The sequence below is a fragment of the Struthio camelus genome, chromosome Z (genome assembly GCF_040807025.1).
Source record: "Struthio camelus isolate bStrCam1 chromosome Z, bStrCam1.hap1, whole genome shotgun sequence".
In the NCBI taxonomy this organism is placed as follows: Eukaryota; Metazoa; Chordata; class Aves; order Struthioniformes; family Struthionidae; genus Struthio; species Struthio camelus.
In genome coordinates this window covers 72,312,888-72,333,151 of record NC_090982.1, presented here as the reverse complement: position 1 = coordinate 72,333,151, position 20,264 = coordinate 72,312,888, and the positions used below count along the sequence as shown (strand labels likewise).

The window sequence follows — 20,264 nt, the reverse complement described above, 5'->3', positions numbered from 1 at the left end:
AGAAATGAAAGTGTGAGAATTAAAAGGAAAAACAACAAAAACACAACCCCCCCCCAAAAAAAAAATCAAAACAAATCAAGGGGAAAGCCTGCATTTACTTATTAAATTGTTAAATTTACTTACTAAATTAGTTAGCTCTGAAATAGATGAAGTGAAAAGTAACAGTTTAAAAGTTGTGACAGTTACAGGGCAACTTTGGTAAAGTCATTTGGGGTTTTGTGTCCTAAGGTGACTTGTTCAAATGACTGTGTAATGAGACAACTGTACTGTTTTGAATGCAGTACAATTTTGTTACTTTTTTGGCCAACACTATTTTTAATTTATGGTCCAAGCATGTTAGTGATGTCATTCTAGGTCCTGATCATTGGAGGAGGAGTTGCTGGCCTGGCTTCTGCAGGAGCAGCTAAATCGATGGGTGCAGTGGTTCGTGGATTTGATACTAGGTGGGTGTGTGAAAATGGTAATGGCTATATAAAATGATTGTAAAGTTAATTACTTTGTAGCTGTTTGTATTGCAGCAAAAGCTGCACTGAATTGCAGCTCCCTGCCTGCTGCTTGTATTCCTGCATTATTCTTCCATTTTTATTCCTAACAGTGACCAAACCTTCCAAAGAGTTCGTATTATTAAATCAGTCAGGGCTATATGAATCAAAAAAGTGCTGCTTTATAAAATGAGAAAGACAGGAGTTTTGTCCTTCTTGGGGACACAAGGCAAAATAGTGGAGAAAGAGTCTATATGCTGTCACTTACAACTTGTTTTGATCCAGGCTGATAACTGGATAGTCATTCAGCTCCACTCCCCTGCTCCCAGGTAAGCTAGCTAGAAATTCTCTGGAGTCAGACTTCTTGCAATCTACTGGAAAAAAAATCATTTTATTTAGGGAACTCATATCTTAAAGATGAAAGAACAGGGACTGCAATTGGAGTCAAATTAAGCACTGCTCTCTTGGGGCTTCTTTTTTCATTCAGAAGGATTTTCTTGTGCTATAGTCATTTTTAGAGCAATAGACTGGGAAAATCATCTCTATCTTATCTCTATAGGGACTTTAAACTTTATTAAAATTTTCTATATTAAATGATCTTCTAATATTGAATTTATATGTGCTTAACATTGTGTCTGCATTAAAAATACTTATTCATGTTTATTTTTTTTATGCAGAAATGGTATCTAGTGCTACTTAGTTATACCTAATGCGAAAAAATAAATGCGCGTATCTCCATATTTGTGATGTGCAGTATGAAAAAAGCCTTCACTGTGGTGCATTAGGAAAAGCAGCATAATTTATAAAACAAACTGCAAATAATCATTTTACTTAAAAGCATGATCAAAATCTATCTAAAACTTTTTAGATATAAAATGCTCTTCTGCAGCGTCCTGTGTTCATTTATCTTGATGTACAAGGATGTCTGTGGTAAATACCTGCATGTGGTGAATGTCCACCTCGCTCCTGGAATTTAGTCTCTCATCGTATGCTGTGGTATGACCTGATGTGAAACTGTAGTTTTTCAAAGAATTTTGTCATCCATCTAAGGTCCTTACGACTCTGATCTCAACAGTACTCACAGGGCTTAAAAGCTCTGTTGCAGTCCCTGTGAAAAGGGGTATTCCCATTTCACAGATTAAAAACAGGGACACAGGCTACGGAGCGTGTGTGTCACTCATCTTAGGCATTTAAGTTTGGGTTTTAGACTTACCTAGTGAAGGCAAGAGAAATGGGTGAGCAGACTTAGTCAGTAGTGAAGCTCCCAGCTTTGGCTGTCTTCTCAGGGCAACTTCATTTGATTATACAGAAAACTGTAGGCTGCCCTCATTCCTAATCAAAGCATCCTCATGAGGAACCCAAAATTAGTGATGCAAATTCTCTTTCTGCTCCACTTAGCAAATAAAGTGAAGACTTTTATCCTGGTCTCCTTAGTCCTAGAATAAGCTTGGTAGTTCTGTTTGAAGACAGCTACTACTAAAGTGGCCTCAAAACTCAAGGTGGATTGAGCTGCTGCTAAAATGGACTTCCTGTTTTTAGGTAGTCCATCTTTATTTATTTATTTATTTATTTATTTCTTCTAATTTTCTTTCCTTAGAGCTGCAGCTCTGGAACAGTTCAAGTCTCTTGGTGCCGAGCCTTTGGAAGTAGACCTAAAGGAATCGGGAGAGGGGCAAGGTGGTTATGCTAAAGAAATGTCTAAAGAATTTATTGAAGCTGAAATGAAACTCTTTGCTAAACAGTGCCAAGACGTTGATATCATCATCACTACAGCACTTATTCCGGGTATGTTTTACATGCAGCATGCTAGTTTTCACGTATTGTGTGTAAATTTCTATGTTTTGGGGGTGCTCCTGCAATGAAAGCAAAGGTGTAAATAGATTATCTTTTTGTAAGCACGTGCCTTTTCCCGTCCTTGATAAATACCTGCTTTTAAGGAGACTTTTTTTTTTTTCTTTCACAACTGTGTTTTTGTTAGAAAAGGAGAAAATAAAAGGTTTAACCTGCAGGGAAATAATTATTAGTTCACTCTGTGCTGTTCTTCCCTACCTAGAGTTTGTCGTGCTGGAAAGTCTCTACTTTGCTTCTGGAATGTCTGTTTTTTTCTGAGCTTTCTGTGAGTGCTTATGTGACTTACGCCATGCCTCCCTCATATGTTGATTCTTCCCCAAAGCTGAGCCGTTTGAGAAGAAAGTTGAAAGTTCCTCAGACTTGCTGGATAATAGTGATGCCCTACAGCCCAAATAAAGAAATCTCAAACATTAGTTTAGTTAATATATGTGTATTAAAACCCTTGCATTGTCTGTAGAGTTCATGGTAAATATTTGCCCGTGCTTTGTTACATTGATGCAGACTAGCAGTATTTGACTTAGTATCTTCGTATTTTCTTATTAAACAAGAAATAGACAGTAAAGCAAGAATAGGTGGTTCTTCTACATGTTTATTGCATTGTTGTTACTTCTGATACCCAGCATGTGCGCTAAAGCAAGTACAGTTGCAACAGGATTGTGTTTTGTAATTGAAACACAGTAAAGTAGAGCTTAAGATTCAGTGCTTTGTATTGCACAACAGCAGTCTTCACCTATAATGTGGCATTTTTGTTGCGTGGCTATGACTTGAATTGTAAGAATGGAAGTTGTCTGTTTACTAAGGACGAAATCAGACTTTCTGGGATATTTGATATGCTGCCGATGAACTCCTTGCATATGTGCAAGATGTTCCAGCCTCTCTTCTCTCTGCCTGTATAAGCAAGTCCTCCATGACGTTTCATCTTCAGCAAAAATTTAGACCTTTTTGTACCTGTAAAATGCAGCTATAGCTTCTGAGGCAAATGGGAGGTTTATGAAGAAAGGAGGGGAAAATGTGTCTCCTGGGCTTTACAGATCAAAGCTGTATTTTGTGTTTAATTTAGTATGTCTTGTCTTCTCAGGTAAAAAAGCTCCTGTCCTGTTTCGGAAAGATATGATTGAATTGATGAAGGAAGGTTCGGTTGTTGTGGATTTAGCTGCAGAAGCAGGGGGAAACATTGAAACTACAAAGCCTGGAGAACTGTATGTTCATAAGGTGAGCATTTGGACTGCAGCTCATTCTCAGTTTGTGTGAATTCGCTTTCGTACTTAATTTGAAGACTGTACTTTGTAAACTATGTGCTGAAAATGAGTAGCTGCTTATGCTAATTTTAATTTTGTCACAAGTCACATTTATGTGTAGTAATTTGAAGGTTTTTATACAAAGGAATCCGTTTCTTTAAAGTTAATTAGTTTAGTAAAGTAAGGAAGTGTTATGCCCTAGACTTGGAAGTCAGTAATTTGTCTCTGCTGAGCTGAGTGTATGGTGTGATATCTGGCCTACCTAAAGAGGAAGCAGCAGCAATATTTTCTTCAACTTGCTTATCACCTTCCACAACTGAGGTTACAATCCCTGTAACAGATGCAGCTGAGCAGGTTCAGACTATGTCTGTGTTTATTTCAGTGCGAAGTCTCTGGCTTAGGTCAGTATGATTTCAGCTTCAAGAGGGTGCTGTCTTGGTAAGTCTTCAACTTCTATAGCTGTTTTCAACCTGAATATATCTGGCCTAGAGTATCAAAACCACTTGTTACCCAAACTAGAAGTAGCATGAGTTAGTTCATGAAATTAAACAAACTTGCCCTTGACTGAATGAACTACATTGTGTTGATTCCAATGTTCATAGGCTCAGCTGAGAGCTTATTTTTTGCTTTTTGGTGTGGGGTTTTTGTACATGTGAGAAGTCTGTTAGCAGTTACAGAAATTTGGTTGATGAGGTCAAAGTAGCGGTTTTCCAAGGTTATTCTTTGATAACGTGTGGGCATACTGCTGTTTGTTCTGCTCTAGGGAAGTCTGTAGAATGTACTGTTTAACACCACATTACTGTTTTCATTAACACAAACAAGGCAGTGCGTATGTATTTTGAGTCACACATTGTGTTTGGCTTTGTGGTTTTTTAGGGCTTTTGATGTCACTACTTAAAAACTGAACTTGCAGGCAGAATATGCAGAACAGAAATAAGCAGATATTACATGGAGAATTTACATGGAACAGTTTTAGCCAGAGGAGCACTACCCCTAGATATAGTGTAGGATCGATACCAAGCATCGATGGGGCAGAGAATCTGTTATCTGACGGCTTTAAGAAGCCGAGTTTTGAGAGAATAGTAGTGTTTGGAGAGGACAAGCTCTTGAACCAGTACATCCTCCTCTCTCTTCAGGCTTGTTGCATTTAAGGTGTTTGGTTTGGTCATCCTAAATTTTGAAGTCCTGAGTAACACCCTTCCCCCTTGCCCCCAGCTACTAATGGTAAAGCTGCAGTAACAGTTCTAACTGAGTTTAGAAATAGAAAGGAATTAAACAGTTTGGGTATATATTTTTCAGAAGGATGTGCTGGAAGAGATATTGCTTTCTCAGAGATTCAATGAATGCTTAATATTTTACTGGGATTTTTTTAGGGTGTTACACACATTGGCTACACAGACCTGCCTAGCAGAATGGCTACCCAGGCCAGTACTCTGTATTCCAATAATATTATCAAACTCCTAAAGGCTATTAGCCCTGACAAAGAGAACTTCTACTTTGAACCAAAAGATGAATTTGATTATGGCACTCTGGATCATGTTATTAGAGGAACTGTAGTAATGAAGGTAAGTCAATAAATGGTATCTTTCTAACTCGTGATGCAACCTGTATGTTTACTTCTGTGTTTATCAGTGCTGTCTCCTAAATGCATTCGAAGGCTTTGCGTGCTTACGTGCTTTACAGGTAGCTTGATGGGCAGCCTATGCAATCACATTTGTATTTATTTGAATAGTCCTCTGTCCTTTTTGTAAAGGGAAACCTTTTTGCTTCTGTCTGTAAGTTTTGTACCTGTCGTGGTTAAACAAGTGCCTAACATGCCCGTTACTTAAAAAATAGGAAAGGTATTACGTTTGAGTTTGCAGATTGTATTCATGTGATTAAAAACATGGTTATTTAATGCATTTTTGAAATATCTACTACAGGACTGGAAAGCATTCCTCCTTTTAACTTTGTTTTAATAAATACATTTTTATTCCTCTTCTAAGAGTAACTTTAGGAGAAAAAAAAAGATTTAAATGCTAAATTGAATCAAATAGTTTTCCTCACACTGAGCTTTATTCCCCACATGAAAGGGTGTGGGGCAGGGGGGGGACCATGAAATTCAGGCACAGAATAGGTACAATGTGAATATCAAAAGTGTACATTTCTTTTCAGGATTAGGAGCTAGACCGTTATGTGAGCATGCCATTGCTCCTTCTCCACCCAGTGCACTGTTGTCTCATGTCTTAGATATCTGTCCAGGAGGCTTGAAATAAGACCGGGAATTAACATTCTCCTTTTCAGAATCAGAAAGAAGGAAATAAATATACATATTTTTATGTTCTAGATCAACTTTTTTGTCTCAAAGGAGCTTAATTTAACTGTTTATGATAGTAAACTCCTCAAATATGTCTGTTGTATTTTGTGAGCTTGGTACTCTCGGAGATTAAGGGAGTTAGAATTGTATTGCTGGCTTTCTATTTACCTCTCCATGGTCATACCACTGCTTATATTTTTCTGTGTCTTTATCTGTCTAACACAGACTTAGGGCATGAGCCAGTATAGGTTCTCTTGGTGCAACTATGACATACTTTTAAGTTCTATTAGAAAACAATCTGTAGTTTAGGTAAGAGTTACTCGTTTTTTTTTTTTTTTTTTTTTTCCCTGAGTTTTGCTGGATAATTTTACCAAGATTTTCTAATGCCTATTATTACCTGCTGTGGAGGAAGCATTGTGCTGACTTCAGCTCTCTCCAGCCACTGAAGTGGGGCATACAACTTTGAGGCTTGACAACTCAAGGCGTGACTCCTCCAGAGGCTTTGGAGGATGGCAAGAAATGTGAGACACCGTATCTGGAAACTTGCTGGGCAGGTTCTGGTTTGCATTTCAGATCTGTAGCAGAATTTGCCATTTCCGTAGCCCTATTTTATTTTGGAAAAAAGTTTTCCATTAAGGAACTTTCCCTCTCTGTTTTGGTTCCTGCTTTCAAGCCATGTACTGTGTTTTTTAACAGGTGTTCTGGGATACTGATGTTAAATCTTGTCAGAAATACGTGTGAATCAATATGATTAATTTGGTCAGGCTGTACCTTCCAGCCTTGCAAACTACTTCTGGTGTGGAAGGAGGAGGATATTCCTGTGGCATGGCTCTAGGATGTTAAGGCTCATCTGAGCCACAGGATACGGAAGAGCGGACTCTAATTTTAAAGAATCTGCCATGTGAGGGATAACTGTAAATATCTCTTGTCAGGATGGCAAGGTAATTTTCCCAGCACCTCCACCAAATAACATTCCTCAAGGAGCCCCTGTGAAGCAGAAGACTGTAGCAGAGTTGGAAGCGGAAAAAGCAGCTACTATTACACCTTTTAGAAAAACTATGACTAGTGCATCTGTATATACAACAGGTAGGCAACTTCCACAGTTGGAGAATCAGTATGGAATGATCCTTATTTGGCTAATATTTTAAGTGGCTGCACATCTTACTCATTTGATTTAATAACTATATGTGAGAGCAGTTGATTGACTGGTGTATCCTAGTACGAAATCAGTACACTGTTGCAATTGCTTTTGAGAGAAGAATAAAAATTTAGAAACTTAACCAAAAACATTAACATTTCAAGTCGTGCTAAGTCATGCTTTGTGCATGCATGAATGTGTTTCTAGCTTTCTTAATTAAATCTTACTAAAATTAGAGTTTTGCAGTACTCCTGCAAGGGACTTTGTGCATACTTTACAGCAGAATCAACTTAGTGGCACTGCTTTCTTCAGTGTTTATGGATTGTGAGACTTAAATGCCCACAGTCTTACCTGAGTATTGGGAATAGGAGTTATCTTCACAAGTAAATATTGGTAGTTCCTGTTGTTTAGTGTTCTGTGTCCATCAGAAATTCTCTGCTAGTAGTTAATGAATTGAGTATTCATTACTTTTAAGTCTTGCAGTAGTATCTTAACATGATTGTGGCTCTTCTACACTTTTGTTAGAGAACAGGAGGGTGACAGGAGGCAATATTAGGGAAGAAAACTATCCTTGCTGCTTCATGTGCATGAGTAACAAAAATGGCTGCCTCATATTTGTGTATTTTCAGTTTGAAAAGAAACACTAGCACCTATAGAGCTTTGTACTGGGTAAAGACAATCCGTCTGATCTTGGAAAGAGTCTGTGCACAAAACTCCTGCTTTTAGCTTAATACTAGTGTTATACAGAGCTTAATGTAAGAAACCATTCAGAAGTCACTGAAAAGCTTTACTATGGTTTCCTCCTAGGTTTAGCTACCATGTTAGGACTGGGCATTGCAGCTCCAAATGCTGCGTTCACACAAATGGTGACTACATTTGGCCTGGCTGGAATAGTGGGGTACCATACAGTCTGGGGCGTGACTCCTGCTCTTCACTCTCCGCTCATGTCAGTGACTAATGCTATCTCAGGTAAGTAGCTGTTACAGAATTGCTCATTTTCTGTGTGAAGTTGGCACAGCTCCTTTTACTTGAACTTTAGGCAAAATTGTGATAGTATGTCGTTTAAAATTCTTAAAAGCCTAGTACTACTTTGCATCTCTGAGTTTACTTTCATAAATAGCGACGACACCCGAAGCGTACTCTTTTCAAAGAATGTGCTTTTCAAAAGAAAGGTGAACATGGTGCTGCATATTCTTGACCTTTATACATAATTTTCCGTTCTTAAAGCATCTCGTTTAAAGGTTGTTTTATTTGGAGTGCTGCAGTCTCCCCTTTGATACAACACACAATACTTCTTTCTTCTAGTCTGTCCAAAATTTTGCCCCTATGGTAACTTCTCTCACCTGCTTCCTTCTTTCCTTATTTGTGTCTCCCCAAACCATGTGACTTGGAGGGGGGGGGGAGGATTCCTAACAGTGACCTGTAAGATTTATAACTTTCACTCCTATTCAAAAAAACAAGCAAACAAAACCCAATAAAAAATTGAGTACTTGATCTGATGATCAACATGAGTTGGTCTTTTCTAGTGTACGATTTCTGTCAGACTGGGATGGTCTTTTGCAATTTGAATAATGAAATCAGAGCTGACCAGTTCTGAGTTCTAGTTGCCTGCAGATGAAAACAATTTATTTTCAGCCTATCAGTGGTTTGTTTTTTTCCGTGAGGGACAGTATTTCAAAACTGCATTCATATACTATATTTTTATTTTCTCTTGAAACATATTTGTATTACTGGGGAAAAAAAAAAAAACCCTTATGGCAGTGTGTGTTTAGATCCTAATGTGGAGAGTGTGGTACAAAACTTGAATTAACTATTATCTACTTGATAACTGAGAGGAAGCTTGCTGTAATAATGAATCTGTTTAGGTTCAGTAACACTTTCCCCTTTTAAATAGGACTAACTGCAGTTGGTGGGCTGGTGTTGATGGGAGGACACTATATACCTGAAAATGCTCCTCAAAGTCTGGCGGTGCTTTCGGCCTTTATCTCGTCAGTCAATATTGCAGGTATGAGTGTTAATTTTCTCTGAAGGTAACTTAAAGCGCTTATGTAATTCATTTATTTCTTTTAGTTCTTTAAGCATATAGATTTGAGAAATGCTCTTCTGGGAACAGGATCTGAGAATATCTTTTAGTAAAGAAAAGCACTTTTTGTAGTGGTTAGAATATCTGGTTCACACACTTCATGGTATAACCTCTTTTTAGGGAAGCATTTAAATGCTCATTTTTCTTTTACAGCATCCTGTAGGTGATAGCTGTATGAAATAGTCTCTTCCTGTTTATCCAGAGATGGTACTGCATTTGTCCTTGTATTCCTGTTCCACATGCAAAATATACCAGTGGCGTAGAACAAAATTCTGTTTGCTTGATCTTCAACAGATGCAGCTTTACCATTATTTAAAAAAAAAAAAAAAAAGTGAAATTGAGCCATGTGACTTATAAATATTGTTTTCTAGCTGGAGTAGACAAGGAAAAGAGCAGTCTCATAAACAAAGCTATATTCTATAATCAGCTTTTTAATAACAAGATCAGAAAACACCTCCTGCAGCATTTTCATTGTGGACTTCTGAGACACGTGATGCATTCTGGTTGTGCTGTGGGAACACATAATGGGTGAAGAGTCTTTGGTGTAATACAGTGTGTGTTTGTGAGGAGGTAAATAGTTGGGAGCATGAGCAAAGCAGCAAGCCATCTAAAAGAAATAGGAAAGTTCCTCCTGTTTGTAGAGTATGGAGCCAGAGCCAGTCCTCTGGGCTCTCAAACTCCTTTGAATTCCTTCCTACAGCTAAGGAAAAAACAGAATTTCACTGTAATTTCACGTTTGTTTCTTAATAGCTTATCTCCAACTTTTTAAGCTTTTCAAAGGCTTTATTGGTGTCAGTTATTAACTCCTCTCCGTGTGGTAGTATGGTATAACCAAATATTTTTCTCATAGTTTGGCATGTGCCTAGTTTCGGATTTTGTGTTTGTAAAACGTTTTTCTTTTTGGCCAGGTGGGTTTCTAGTTACCCAGAGAATGCTGGATATGTTCAAGCGTCCCACGGATCCTCCTGAGTACAACTACTTGTACCTACTTCCCGGTGGCGTGTTTGTAGGAGGCTATGCAGCTGCTCTCAGTGGTGGCTATAATATCGAACAGGTAAGCACTTTTGTGCTTAACTTCTTTTTGGCTCTCAGCCTGCTGTTCACAGCATAAGCTGCAAGCTTGCTCTGTTGAGCTTCTTAAATACTAAATTATTTATGGTCTTTTCATCAGTTACTTACTCCCACAAGACCAGTCTGAAGTTGGTTAAGTTTAAACTTGCAGTCATGCCCTAAACGGTGAATTTGCACATTTTAGAAGCTTTTTAGTAAACTTTTTTCCTCTTAAGCAGCTGGTCCTGACAGTACTGGACAGTTCCTAAATTACACCTTAAATATTAAAATGAGTACAGATACCAGTCTTTTTGGTTTAAATGTTTTTAGAAGTTCAACTTGGAGTGACAGTTAAGGGAGATACAGCACAGAAGGATTTCAGCACAGAGGGGGATACAGAGATTGTACTTAGTGCTGCATCTTTAGTGGTACGTTTTTTGCATTTGTTTCAATAGGTAGCAAAATGAAGATGTGTTACCTTCTGTGTTTGGAAAGAAGTGAATCCAAGCACAGTTTTATTCTGGGGGCTTGCAATACATTACTTTAGAAGCACTGGTTTTTTTCAGTGGTCTAGACATGTACAGGCTCAGTTCATTTAAGTTTGTTTATCCTTTTTGAAAACAGGAGTTCAAATGTATCAAAAGTAAATTCCAAGACAATTCTTATAACAATTGGGCAACAAAGTTCAACTGTCCTACGCTAATTGGGTTGTCCTAAAGAAAAATTTCCTTCTGAACTTAAAGAGGAAAGTTGATTTGACTCAGATTTGTTTTTCACAATACAGATGAACTAAGGTCACGAAACAAAAGGAAAGTTTTTTTTTTTTTAATAGATGTCGCATTTTAATTGGCCAAAATTGCATCTATTATGACAGTTTCTTTACAGTCTGACTTCTACTCCAGTTAAGAACAAATAACTTGGTGAGTTGTACACACTCAGGAGCAATCTGCCCCTTTTGTGTAATAATGGGAAAGATTTTAATTATGGTATATTATGCTTTGTATGCCTCTACTTCATATACACTTACCTGTTTTCCTTGTTTTAAAGATGATGTATCTGGCCTCGGGCTTATGCTGTGTTGGTGCCCTGGCTGGTCTGTCCACCCAAGGAACTGCTCGTCTTGGCAATGCTTTGGGTATGATAGGTGTTGCTGGAGGCTTAGCAGCAACTCTTGGAGGCCTTAAACCATCACCTGAGTTGTTGGCTCAGATGTCAGGTGCAATGGCGCTTGGTGGTACCATAGGTATGTGTATTATAATATGAATTTATTTACATATGCACTGCATGTGCATTTATGCAGGCTTTATATATGCATAGTATTGTATAGGTTACAGGTGAAATCACTAACTTACGTTTATGACTTGCTTACGTTATTTTTGCAAGTATGTGAATCGAAGAATCATAAGATCCAGGGCTTTTATTAATGCATCAGGATGCAGTAAAGAATAGGAGGACTAGCAGAGAATCAGGAACACATAACTGTTCTTTATAATGGTTAGGAAAACTGGGCGTGCAGAAGTTAGTATGCCCAAGCCTATACTTAGGTTTAATTGCTGACTGAAGACTGTCAAATTCTTTTTCATACTGTGCCGTCTTCATAGAAAACATTGGATTTCCCAGTACTTAATGAAACTTAGTACTTAATACACTTTAGTCTTCTTTCTAATTTGCATGATATTCTCATATTCTCACAAAATACAGATATGCAGCTTCCAGTTGAATGCTCTAGACACCAATTTGTAGCCTAGAACAAATGTTGCCGTTAGAGGAAGCATGTGTGTACATGTATTGACTGCTCATTGAAAATGATGCATAAGTTTCTGATTGCACAGTTTAATCGTGTGTTGTAACACTTCCCCTCTGTCTTCGTCTTTCCATAGGTTTGACGATTGCTAAACGCATCCAGATCTCAGATTTACCTCAGCTAGTTGCTGCTTTCCATAGTTTAGTGGGTTTGGCTGCTGTTCTCACCTGTGTGGCGGAATACATGATCGAGTATCCTCACTTTGCTACTGATCCAGCTGCAAACCTCACCAAGATCGTGGCATACCTTGGCACGTACATTGGTGGAGTCACTTTCAGTGGCTCTCTTGTTGCTTATGGAAAACTGCAAGGTGAGACCTTCCATTCAGAACTAAGTGGATTTTTTTGTTTTTTGTTTTTTTTTCTTAGACTTTAGCTCTGCCTTTAGACTGCTGTGTAGTTGGAAAGAAAGCTTGTATTTTGCATCACGCAATTGTTGTTGTGGTTAGTTCTCGTGACTGTACTTTCTCTTTTAATGCTGTTCCTGCTTTGTGTACTTCTTTATGAACGGTTTATATTCGGTGTTTGGTCACGTTACTGCTATTAATTACTAAATTCTTTCAGTTCATCTTGTCTAGAAACACTTCTCTTTTTTAAAGAGTTGTTGTTTAAGAGACAACTTAATCTTCCTGAGCAGATGTTTTAACAGCAGGGTCAGCTAGAGCTGTTCTATAACCCAAAAAAAAAAAGGAAACTGAAAACAAACAAATCTGTATTTGTCCTTTTCAGCTGAATCACATCGCACAAACACCCAAGTCACTTTCTCTCTACTCCCTGCTGATGTATACATAATGTGATAGATCTTAATCTGCTCTAGGAAGATTTGTGTGACTGAGGGAACTAGTGAAGTTAAAGCATATGAAAACAGAAAGATGACCAACTGGGTAGGAAGGGATTTTTATATTAATAATGTTTTATGCCAATGCATAATTTAACACTTAAAAGTGAGTACATATCTATCCGAATAGGACAGTTGTCACTGTTCTCCTGTTTGTCAAACTACACTTCTTTTATACCACATCTGTTCTTGAGTATCTCTTGGGTGGTTCTCTTAGTTCCTAGTGCTGGATATTAAAAAAGGGGGGGGGGGGGAAGGCTTTTTGAGAAGAATGAGGCAGGTAAATGTCTTTCCACCACTTGCTCCTATGAGGTTTTCTTTCAATATCACAGGAACTAAAGTATTAATAGAAACAGTTACATTTTAAAGACTCTGCATCTGTGTATAAAAACAAGACTCAAGTTAGTGTTGATGCAAGTCTTGAATCAATGAAATCTGTGTAATGCTAAAATCTATTTCTTTTTTTGTAACTTCTGAGCAGGATATGAAAGAAGAAATGTGTAACGTAAAGAGCTTCCAACTCTGATCTGGTGCTTCCTTGCGCTGGGCAAATTAGAGCTAGAATACAGACAATGTCAAACACCTTTTTGGATACACAGATTCTATATTCCTTATGAACATCCCTACTAATAACTGAAATGTCTTAGTATCTTCACAAGTAGGGATACTGCATTTAAAACACTCAAAAGGAATTTAGGATGCTTCCAGGATGTACTGCAACTAGTAATTGATAGGGTTTCTTATAAGTTCCCTTAATGTGCTCACACATATATCATAATATGAGTGACTATATCCATTTTTTGCAAGCTTGTTAGTTTTGCCCATACTTCTTTACTCATATTTTGGGCTTTTTTTAACAGTAGGAGGACACTTCTTTGAGTTTTCTATGCAGTCCTGCTTTGCAGTGCATGTGAAGATTTGGGGCAGTGCATGTGAAGATTTGGGGCCAGAGCGTAATTTTTTGTTTTGTGGGAGAGAGATTGAGGAGGGGAAACAGATCTTTGTGACAGGTTATCTTGAAGCATTTCAGAGAGATTAAGGAATAAAATGAGCTTAAACAGGGGTATTTGAGAGTGCAGAATGATGTCTGAATGTGTGTTGTTGCAATACTGAGTCAGCATGAGGTCACAGCTTCAGCTAACTTTTTGTTTTACCTTTTCTTCCTTGTGTGTGTTTTTTTTTTTTTTTTTGGATTTTCTTTTGCCAAGGTATTCAGTCTTCTCTGTGGCAACAGACAGGCTCTCCTGCATGTATGTATTAATCTCTGAATACAATAATGCATTTGATTGCAGGTATCCTGAATTCTGCACCGCTGCTCTTGCCTGGTCGACATGCATTGAATGCAGGGTTGCTAGCTGCCAGCGTTGGTGGAATGGTTCCATACATGATTGATCCTAGTTACACTACAGGAATTACTTGTTTAGGTTCTGTGTCAGCACTCTCAGCCATAATGGTAAGTTGGAACTGTAGGAGGTAGAACAGAGTGTACAAACGGTTTGTTCTTTAGCTTTCTAAGTCTTCCTTCCCTTAATGATTGTATTTTACCATCTGGAGTCACCGTCATCACAGTGCCTGTCTGTTAACTTTATTAGCAAGTAGCAACTGACTTTCCTAAATCTAGCTGGAAAACAACCATTCTGAGTAACAGGCATGTGTTTATATAATTACTTTTTGCAGCTATGATTTAATGGAACCTTTTAATGACAAACTGAGTTTTAAAAGACTTTTTGAAAAGTTCATCCTTAAAACAATTATAAGAGCAATGGATGTACAGATTGTCATGATGACTTTATTTTATTTCCATACTTCCCTCCCACACTCACTCCACCTGTTGCAACGTTTACCCTGAATATTACTATGCTATAAGCTAAGTCTTGCAAAGACTGTTCAAGTATGAATAACTTACTGGTGTGAGCAGTTGCACGGAGCTTTTTGTGAGTGAAAATAGTGAATTATCATGAAATGAGGATAGTGGAGTGCTTTCCTGTCCCCTCTTATTAAGCAGAATCGGTAAGTCCTGTGCTCAGGCCACAACTTGATCTCTTACATAGAAAGTGCTTGGATTTGTTTTTGCATAACTATATGTTTGTTGTTTTTAATGCTGCAGACAGACTATCTTCTCTGCATTTATAGCTTATATTAAAGCGTGTATTTCCTTTTCTTTTTCCAGGGTGTCACTTTAACAGCAGCTATTGGAGGTGCTGACATGCCTGTAGTTATTACTGTCCTGAATAGTTATTCTGGATGGGCTTTGTGCGCTGAGGGGTTCCTACTGAACAACAACTTGCTGACTGTTGTTGGTGCACTCATTGGCTCCTCTGGGGCCATCCTCTCTTACATCATGTGTGTGGTAAGAATTGAGTAGAAACTGTGCTTGTTTTACCAAATAGTAAAAAAAAAAACTTTACTTGGAATGTTTGCTAGGAAGATAAGCAATCGAAAGACCAGACTACTAGGTATTTAGAGACTAGAAAGTTCCTGGTTGAAAATGTTGAACGGGATGCAAGTCATCTCTCTTTGGCTTGGGAGAGATACCTACTTCAAAACTGAATAAAATTGAGGCAGGCCTTTACGCTGACTTAGACGTTCAGTGTGAATCGAAGTCCAGCACATGTAATCATACCTGTCCGGGTTATCTTTCTAATCATGTTGCTCTGCAGTGTAGTTAAGTTTGACTTTGATGCTTTATCAGCAGAAAATATTTTCAATAGTGAGTTCCTACAAAACCTACAGTGTGCGCGGTTTGATTAGAGATTAACTTTAAAGTGTAGCGAAGTGTGCTAAACGCTTTGTTTGGAGAACAGTTACTTTGAAGTACCACGGGGTGGCAGCAGGCTTGCATTAATGTGTTACTGATACTGCTTTCTGAATCAGAGCGAACTTAAACTCCCTATGTAGTCGTATTTCAGTACTGTAGTGGTCTGTTTTTTCTGGAACAGAAAAGTCTTTTTTTTTTTTTCCTCTGTGTGTATTTCCCTGTTATCCTCTAAGATGGAGGGGGTAATGACTTAAAGAAAAGTGCTTATAATGCAACAACTGGTAAACTGCTGGTGCTCTGCTGTATAATTCTGTTCCACCTTCTGTTCTTGAATTCTTTTATGATCTGTGTCACTGTCCTATTATCATGATATTTTCCTATGATCAGCCATGGCTGTCTTCCTTCACTGTCTATGCTGTTGAATTAGTATCCCACAGATAATGTTCTATATCGTCATTATCTCTTTTGAACAATTTCAGGAAAACGTAAACAATTTTTTTTTTTTTTTTTTTTTTTGTTACAGCTTCATGGTAGTGAGTCCAAATGGACAATCCCAGGTGTGAATTTTTAAGAGTCTTGTTCTCTCCTGGATATCTTGTGTCCTTTCCAGAAGAAAATCAGATCATATGGCATATGAGACACTTTTACATTTCTTTTTTTGCATGCAGTTGGCAGTTTAGTCCATAGTAGAAAGTAGATGCTTATGGGACAATATAGCTATACAAGATGTGTTCTTTAGACTGCAGATCAGATTCTTGCAAGGAACTGGAAAGAGGCTTGATAAAAATAAAATCTTTTGGGTATGTGTTTACCAGTAGGATACTCACTCCATAGTTTCATTTTTCTTTTCCTGTCTCATTTACTTTTTTTATTGTTAGCTCCTCTCAGTTTGCACACACCGCAAGTTTTGAGATCCTGGCACCTGTTGTTTGGAGGAGCCTATGTAAATTCAAAGCCTGCGGTTGTAATTCACAAAATAGTTATGTTGTGGTAGAGGGGTTCACCTCTACCTATTTCTCAAACTTAAGTTTAATTTCTGAGATAAAATTCAGGAAATCTTGTGCTATCACAGCTCAGTTTAGACAATTACAGTCAGTCAGTCAGTGTTATTGAAATCAGTATGTATTTCTGCACGATAAACAGTATAACTTGCTTCCAGAGCATTATTCTTTTCGGCTCTACTTGCATTAATGGAAATTGTTATTTAAAAAAAAAACATTATTATAACCAAGGGATGCAGCATCTTTGTCTGCAAGTTGCATTTCAGGAGAAAAGCTGCTCCAGCTGCTCCTCTTAAAATTTTTGCACTCATCTGTTTGACTCCCCCCCCCCCACCCCAACTCATCCACCTTTTGTGGCTATTAGTAGGGTGAATTAAGGACAACGAATTTAAAACAAAAAAGCAAAGGTGTGTACTGTGTGTACTGTTAGATCCTCATTTTGTGAAATTTGGCTTCTTTTACAACATCAACTGATCTGAAAAGGACAGGTTGTGTTAATTTTATTAGCACATCCTTCTCCCTGTTTTTTGTAGAGTGAATATGTGATCATTCCAAATGTAGAATTAGAATCTGTATGTTTGGGAATGGTTGGTGGGAAAAGGCTTCAGATAGGAGAGGAACTATTAATTGGATGGGTGGTGAGGAAGAGGATGAGCAGATGATGAAGACAGAGCAAGAGAAGGGACAAGTGTTACAAGGAATGAGGAGCGTACAGTCTTTAAGACTGTATGAGCTGTGTTGTTCACGTGGGCATGGTGTGGTGCGAGAAGACTTGATGTTCTCAAGGATCAATGGTTTGGTTTTCCGTGGGCTGGAAGCTCCAGGGCAGTATCACCTGTGTATGCACAGCAGAAAGAGCTCTTTATTGCTAGCTGGGTTGTCTGTGAATGGTGCAGTCAGGACTTTATTAATCTGTGTTTCTGATCTGTGGTGGTAAACAAGGTGGGAGAGGGTGTAGAAGGCTTGCCACACCGTCCTTGTACTGCATAGGCCCTTAGTTGTGTTGGTTAATTGTTGCTTAAAGAGATCTCAGCTCATCTTGAAGAATTCTGTACTACCCTCTTTTTGCCAGGCTTCTCTCCTCTTCCCTTGACTCTCTGGTACATAGCCAGGCTAGGATGCTTCAATCTCATGCTTACCCTGTGTAGATTCTCAGATGTCTAATAATATTTGAACTTTTTCTTTCCTTTGGCGTGGCTGCTCTTTAAGAAGTTTGTTTTAATTACTGTTGTTTGTTGGTTTAGAAGAGAGTTTAAAGTGCATAGCTTCTTGTAAAATTAGCCCAAATGAGTGTGCAATCTCTGAAGAGTGTGTTTTTCTGTCCAGACTGTCTTATTTGACATTTAACTTCTGTAATACTATTGCTGCTAGTCTGTATTCCTCTGTGAAGATTTAATATTGCGATACGTATCAAAAGCAATGTGCCCTTAAAGGATGTGAACTACTACAGTCACTGGAAAGGTGCTGATTCCAGAGAGCCTACCTGTGGGCCTAGTTGTGAGTCTTCCTTATAGTAACTGAAACATTGATGAAGTACCAGGGCAAACAAAGTTCTTCTAAAATTTTTGTGGTGCTGTTGCTTATTTGCTAGATGAGGAATTTCAGAACGGCACATCTCAGGCTATAGCAAAAAGCTCTGGAGTTGCATAATATGACATGTAAGTGGAAACTATACACTTGGAAGCATATTTTTGCATGGGTTTTTCTTCTTGCTTGTATGTGTGTGTCTCCACATCCATCCTTAAATTTTGCTGTGGTTTGTAACCTGGTGCAGCAGATGGATGACACATGTTTAATTAAAGAACTAATTTATTCTTGTTCCTTTTCTGCTTTCTAAAGTTTTGCTGACTGCAGTTGCAAGTTTTACCTACTTCCAAATGTTGCCAGATATGGCTTTAGGATCCTGCTTACAAGGAGATGTGCCAGGGAAAGAGTTTAGCCAGTGGGTTTTCCCTAGCTATGCATCTGCAGAGCTGAATTCTCAGGACTTGTTCTACTCTTGAAGTTCCTAGTTTAAGATCTCATTTCTCCTTAGCGCTCTGCCAGTAAGATATTGGCCCTTCTGAGTTCATTAAAACTTTGTTTTGATTTAGCATTGGTTAGTTTTATGTGGCTGTTTAGCTTTGTTCTCCTCTTTTCTGGCTTGATGCTGTAGGAGCTCTGTTTCTGTACTACCTGTGAGAGCTATGTAGTTTCCATGCTGTCATAGAGCAGTTCTGTGCTTACGTGCTGAATTGCTCAGTAACTCCGGAAAAGTACCTGTGTCATCAAGTATATGCTCTTTTATATTCCTCCCTTTCAGATCAAAAAGTTACCAGTATTTGCTGAGGTTGGTAGTGTTTCTTTTCTTTTATTTATTTATTTATTTATTTTAACCTCGGGGAGATGCTGATTATCTCTTATTATATGCCTAACAGATGGTATTGGGAGCTGATGTTTGGCTGTCATCGTTTTAATCTAGGTTTCTGTTTTAAGGAGTGTTTTAAGAAGTTTTGAGTTATAAGCAAGCAAAACTAGCAGACAAAGCAAGACTATTGTCAGGAAGATTTTAGTATTTCTAGAAGTTTGCTTTATGGACATCTCTTCTCTTTTGTTCTTGGATTTCATCAAGATGATCAAAATTCTCTTGTCTTCCAGGCTATGAACCGTTCCCTTGCGAATGTGATTCTAGGAGGCTATGGCACCACGTCAACAGCTGGTGGGAAGCCCATGGAAATTACTGGAACCCACACAGAAATCAATTTGGATAACGCAGTTGAAATGATAAAGGAAGCTAGCAACATTATTATTACCCCAGGTAAGATGCTCGTGGTTCATACAGTAGGATGTTCAGTGGATATGTCATTTAAATGAAACTATAATCCATCTTGCAGTTGTAAGATAGCAGCAGCGTAAAAGGTGTTGTGCAGCCCAACAGGGATGGCGGGAGGTCTGTTTTTGTTCCCAGTTTAGTCACCGTTCTTCTGCGTAGGTGTGTGTGTATGTCACTTTATCCTATTTATTTAGATTTTAAATTGTTCAGGACAAAGGCTGTCTTTTGTAAATTATGTGTACAGTTAGTTTTGTGTACAGCTGTTATAGTGTGAGTTTCCAAGCGCTACCATAGTGCCAGTCTTACCAGTAAGAAATTCTGTCCCTTAAAATACTGCGACAGAGGATTCATTTTGTGCTTCTTGCACAATTTACTTGCTTAATTTTGCATTGTTTGGTTGGGAAACCTGTAGAAAAACATCTAAATCCAAATTAGTGTCCAGTAAATAGTGGGATTTTTAAAGGGGAGTGGGGAAGCCTGAAAACCAATGCGCGCTCTCTAAAGCTCTTAGGTTGGCCATAGGCTTTGTATGGTTCAATAGCAGTAGTTCCTCTTAAGAGAAGTGAGGTGTTACATAGTTTAAGACTTATTTTGCCTCAGCAATTATTGTGTTAAATTTTATTTTAAAATAAAAAAAAGCTAAAACCGAAGTCTTTGCGTGTTTTGTTTCAGTTTAAACAAAAGCGTGGGTTAGGTAACGTTCTAATTTGGAAAGCTGATTTTGTTTCAAACAAGCTTACGCACATCTTCAAGAAGTTTCTCTTTTATTCCTGTAACAACATTAACCATTTATACTCTGTATTTTCTTTCTGGACATTATTGCTATACTGAAATGATTCAAACAGAAAAACTGGAAATATTGTTTGCTGCTAAAGACTATAATTGGCTACTGGATTTGCAATAGAGAGATCCAA

At 38.1% G+C, this 20,264-nt stretch overlaps 1 protein-coding gene across 9 annotated transcripts in view; it reads left to right on the top strand.

The window, feature by feature from the left end:
- LOC104140563 (NAD(P) transhydrogenase, mitochondrial) overlaps window positions 1-20,264 on the top strand; it is a 46,478-nt gene that overhangs the window by 11,847 nt on the left and 14,367 nt on the right. For all 9 annotated transcript variants that reach the window (XM_068926465.1, XM_068926461.1, XM_068926467.1 and 6 more), the window contains 13 exons: window positions 355-443; window positions 2,080-2,267; window positions 3,412-3,545; window positions 4,945-5,136; window positions 6,800-6,953; window positions 7,813-7,974; window positions 8,900-9,010; window positions 9,997-10,142; window positions 11,186-11,381; window positions 12,019-12,252; window positions 14,072-14,232; window positions 14,950-15,129; window positions 19,176-19,335. In XM_068926465.1, the coding sequence (XP_068782566.1) occupies window positions 355-443; window positions 2,080-2,267; window positions 3,412-3,545; window positions 4,945-5,136; window positions 6,800-6,953; window positions 7,813-7,974; window positions 8,900-9,010; window positions 9,997-10,142; window positions 11,186-11,381; window positions 12,019-12,252; window positions 14,072-14,232; window positions 14,950-15,129; window positions 19,176-19,335 (2,107 nt within the window). The remainder of the gene's footprint in view (window positions 1-354; window positions 444-2,079; window positions 2,268-3,411; window positions 3,546-4,944; window positions 5,137-6,799; window positions 6,954-7,812; window positions 7,975-8,899; window positions 9,011-9,996; window positions 10,143-11,185; window positions 11,382-12,018; window positions 12,253-14,071; window positions 14,233-14,949; window positions 15,130-19,175; window positions 19,336-20,264) is intronic.